Consider the following 3,749-nt stretch of genomic DNA (forward strand, 5'->3'; position numbering starts at 1 on the left):
CTTTTTTTTTTTTTTTTTTTTTTTTAAACTCTCTTGTTCTTCAGATCACCAAAGCATTCCTTCCAAGGATGCTGGAGTTGCAGAATGGACACATTGTTTGCCTGAACTCTGTCCTGGCCTTGTCAGCCATCCCTGGTGCCATTGACTACTGCACCTCCAAAGCCTCATCCTTTGCCTTTATGGAGAGCCTGACCCTGGGGCTGCTGGACTGTCCTGGAGTGAATGCCACAACAGTCCTGCCCTTCCACACAAGCACAGAGATGTTTCAGGGCATGAGAATCAGGTCAGTCCAGGGGAACTAGAAGAAAGCATCTCATTTTAAATGAATCATCAGAATACACTCCTAATTAATGCTTCATTTAGTTAAGAGAATTTGATGTCTCATTTGGCTGCCTGGGAACAGAGGGTCACTCTAGGCCACCTGGGACTCATCAGACTGGTTCCCTCAGCTTGCTGGCATATTCATCCAGCCTGCCTGTGCTGAGGGACATTTGCTTCTACAGAGAAAACTGAAAGCTGCTTTTCCCTGGGTGTATTTGGGCTTATGCAGCCACCAGAGAGGGGGGAAATGCAATCTGAAAACAGGTCATTCAAAAGGAGCAATGTACAAATTATTTGAAAAGTAACAGTACAGATTCCTACTTTATTTGTTGAAATACTAGAATCTTTCCCCCCAAAAGGAATCACAGGCACCTAGTCAAGTAAGGCCATCAGTACTTTATTTCACCTCTGTATAAGAGAACAAGGTAAATTCAGAGACTAACAGCTGACCAAATTAATCTCTTACAAGTAACAAAATAAGCTATTCACATAGTTTGTGCTGTCTTAGGAAAATGCAATGTCAAATTATTGCTGATGCTGGGAAAAAACTTATGATTGGCATTAAAAGCAACGGGGGAAAATATTTGTCTTTTACCTGTCAAGAATTTAAATCAAGCAAAGAGCAACAGAGAGGAAGAGGAAAAACATCAACACTAGACAGACAGCATTTAGGTATTGGCTTGCATACAGTTCAGAGAATTGCTCTGAATAAATCTGCCACTTCACCCTAAAGGCACCAACATGCACATTTTTAACCAGGTAGCTAACCCAGCAGTACTAGTTGGAACTGGGCTTTCTGCTTCCCAGCTGGAACTGGAACTTTCTGCTCCTTCCAACCTTCCTTGGGGCATGTTTAAATGCCAGGAACCAGTGATAGCTTAGTGAGCAACAGGACCTGGGCAGCAGTATCTTAAAGTAGGAGTTTGGTTAACAAATAATTCTTTTATTTTTTACTTTATTTATTCAGGTTCCCTAATCTTTTTCCTCCTCTCAAGCCAGAGACAGTGGCTAGGAGGACAGTAGAAGCTGTTCAGATGAATCAAGCCTTCCTGCTCCTTCCATGGACAATGCATGCTCTTGTCATCCTAAAAAGGTAAGGATTCCCTTTGCCCAGCAATAGCTCAGCCAGTTAGGCAAGATTTTTAAACTCCCTAAGGAAAGAAAGTCAGAACTTCATATCCTGAAACAACTAAAGAGACAAAGGGCATTTCAAATTGTGTTTCCATGAGAATTGGCACTAAAACCTTTGGAAAACCTAGTGAACTGAAACAAGGCCATATGATTTCTCTGGAAAATCATTACAGTGTTGCATTTCAAACAAGAAAAAATAATTCACAAGAAATGCTTTGGTCAGAATGAAAAATTTGGGATACTCCCAAAAGTTGCCAGAAATTCTACAGGCTGAAAAAGAGCTGTTTTCCTTCTCCTTTATTGTAAGAATTAATACTTTGCATTACAGTAGATGTCAGGAAATGAGATCTATATCCATACCTTACAATAAGGAGGCAACATGCCTGACAAAAATAGATGGCAGGGTAATCAGAACTCAGTTTAAATCTGTCTTTTGGAGTGCAGGAGTCTGCACAATATTTGGGAGGAATAAAACGTGATGGTGGCTTCCAAGTCATAATTTTTACAGACCTTTTGGATAAATATTTCTGTAAAGAAAGAGTGACTTGATATAACTTTCTCCTTTTAGGCCCAGTCACAGCAGGATGCTGCCATGTCTTGTCTGTGTGCTCTCACTAGCTGATTTTTGAGAATGTGTGTACTTATGTATGTGTGTACCTAAATGCATATTTACACATCCTGTTAGAACAGACTCAGAGGTTTTTCTGGTCTGCCCATTTCCTTTCTTCTTCTCCTGCAGCATTCTCCCTCAGGCAGCACTTGAAGAAATCCACAAGTTTTCTGGGAGCTACACCTGCATGAACACTTTTAAAGGACGAACATAAACTTGGTGGTGCAAGGACTGTTCTTCAGTGAAACCAACACAAGCATGAAAATCCTGACAAGACTGAATCAGCAGTCTTGGCTTTTAGCCTGTTCACATGACTTGTGCTGCTCTGAGGCAACACATTTCTTGCAGGTCATATCCATAGTAACATGACCTTTGCACAGGATTGAACGACTAGACTATGGACCCTTGGAAAGAAAAACACAAAGTGTGAAATGTCTATATGATGTTTAATTCTTTAGAGTTCAATTGTTAAAGCTACTCATAGTTCTAAGATGTAATTTTTGTTTCTGAAATGTCTGAAGGCTGCCTCAGCTGAGAGGCAGCACATCACACCCCATACTTCATCCCCTTTCTTCAGAGGAACTGCAATTACAAACTGCTACTGGTTTCATTTCAGCTTTTTGAATGGGGAACTTAAAAAATCCTTTGAAGAACTAAGTTATGGACATTTAACGGAAGCTTCCTTCCCTTCCTTCACTTTACATCTGTTGATGGAGCTGTTCTCAACTCACATCAGGGAAGGAGCAAACTGTGGAGAGATGTTTTCTTTGTTCAAGGCCACCCAGGACTTCTGTCTGCAAGGACTGTGCTGGGCCCAAGGAAGCTGTCTTACTTCACCTGTGAAGGCTGGAGAGGAGCACTCAGTCAGAAAAGCAGACAGTTTGAGTAGTGGAAGATTCTGTCACTGGACTCATATATGAAATTTAATTGTCTTTCTGAATATTTTTGTTCATTTATGATAAAATATATCTATATTTTTAGCATTAATCCCAGATTGCCACACGTGTAGGCAGTGTCACACTGGGGGTGAACTAAATCTAGAACTAAAACTAGAGCCTGCTTGTACAAACATACATTCACTGACACAATCCATGCAGAGGAAAATCCATTGTATCTATCTGCACAGTGAAGTAAGTGGAATAATGCTCTAAAAATAGAAGAGACAGTACTGTAGTGCTAATGAAATGTGAAGTTTGGAAGCACAGTTAGCAAAGACCTGATTAAATGCACGCTGAATTCAACTGGGAATATACCCACTGTTTTTTAGGGGCATTGAATCAGGCACTGATCAGCCAAAAGTGATAAATACTGCTTGGACTGACATGCTAGAAGCAGCTAGACATTATTTATTTTTGTAATGATATATTCTCTGTGACAGCCTAGTGAGAACAACACTGCATTCCATTGCCAGATGCAGTGTGCAGCACTAGGCATTGTGATGTCCTTGAAACATTGGATCACTACTAAAAGAGGAATTAATATAATTGCAATACAGGAAAGCTGCAAGCTTACCTGGAAAACACCTGAATGAAGCACCTCAAGGGAGACCAGGAGTGAATTTAGGGCTCCTGACTTGAATTTTGAGCTTTTCCATACATGTCCTGTGGGACCTGGGGCAAGCTGCATGATGTCAAGGTGCACCCTGACCTGCAAAGCAGATATTTCTAGTGTTTCCCTACCTCAAAAG

At 40.8% G+C, this 3,749-nt stretch overlaps 1 protein-coding gene across 1 annotated transcript in view; it reads left to right on the plus strand.

Moving 5' to 3' along the window:
- Nucleotides 1–3,299, plus strand: part of DHRS3 (dehydrogenase/reductase (SDR family) member 3) — a 26,181-nt gene extending 22,882 nt beyond the window's left edge. The window contains exons 4-6 of the mRNA XM_010005120.1: nucleotides 45–283; nucleotides 1,289–1,414; nucleotides 2,192–3,299. Coding sequence (XP_010003422.1) covers nucleotides 45–283; nucleotides 1,289–1,414; nucleotides 2,192–2,276 — 450 coding nt within the window. The 3' untranslated portion in view covers nucleotides 2,277–3,299. The remainder of the gene's footprint in view (nucleotides 1–44; nucleotides 284–1,288; nucleotides 1,415–2,191) is intronic.
- The last annotated feature ends 450 nt before the right edge of the window (nucleotides 3,300–3,749 follow it).

Source organism: Chaetura pelagica, unplaced genomic scaffold (assembly GCF_000747805.2).
Source record: "Chaetura pelagica isolate M959 unplaced genomic scaffold, ChaPel_1.0 scaffold159, whole genome shotgun sequence".
Lineage (NCBI taxonomy): Eukaryota > Metazoa > Chordata > Aves > Apodiformes > Apodidae > Chaetura > Chaetura pelagica.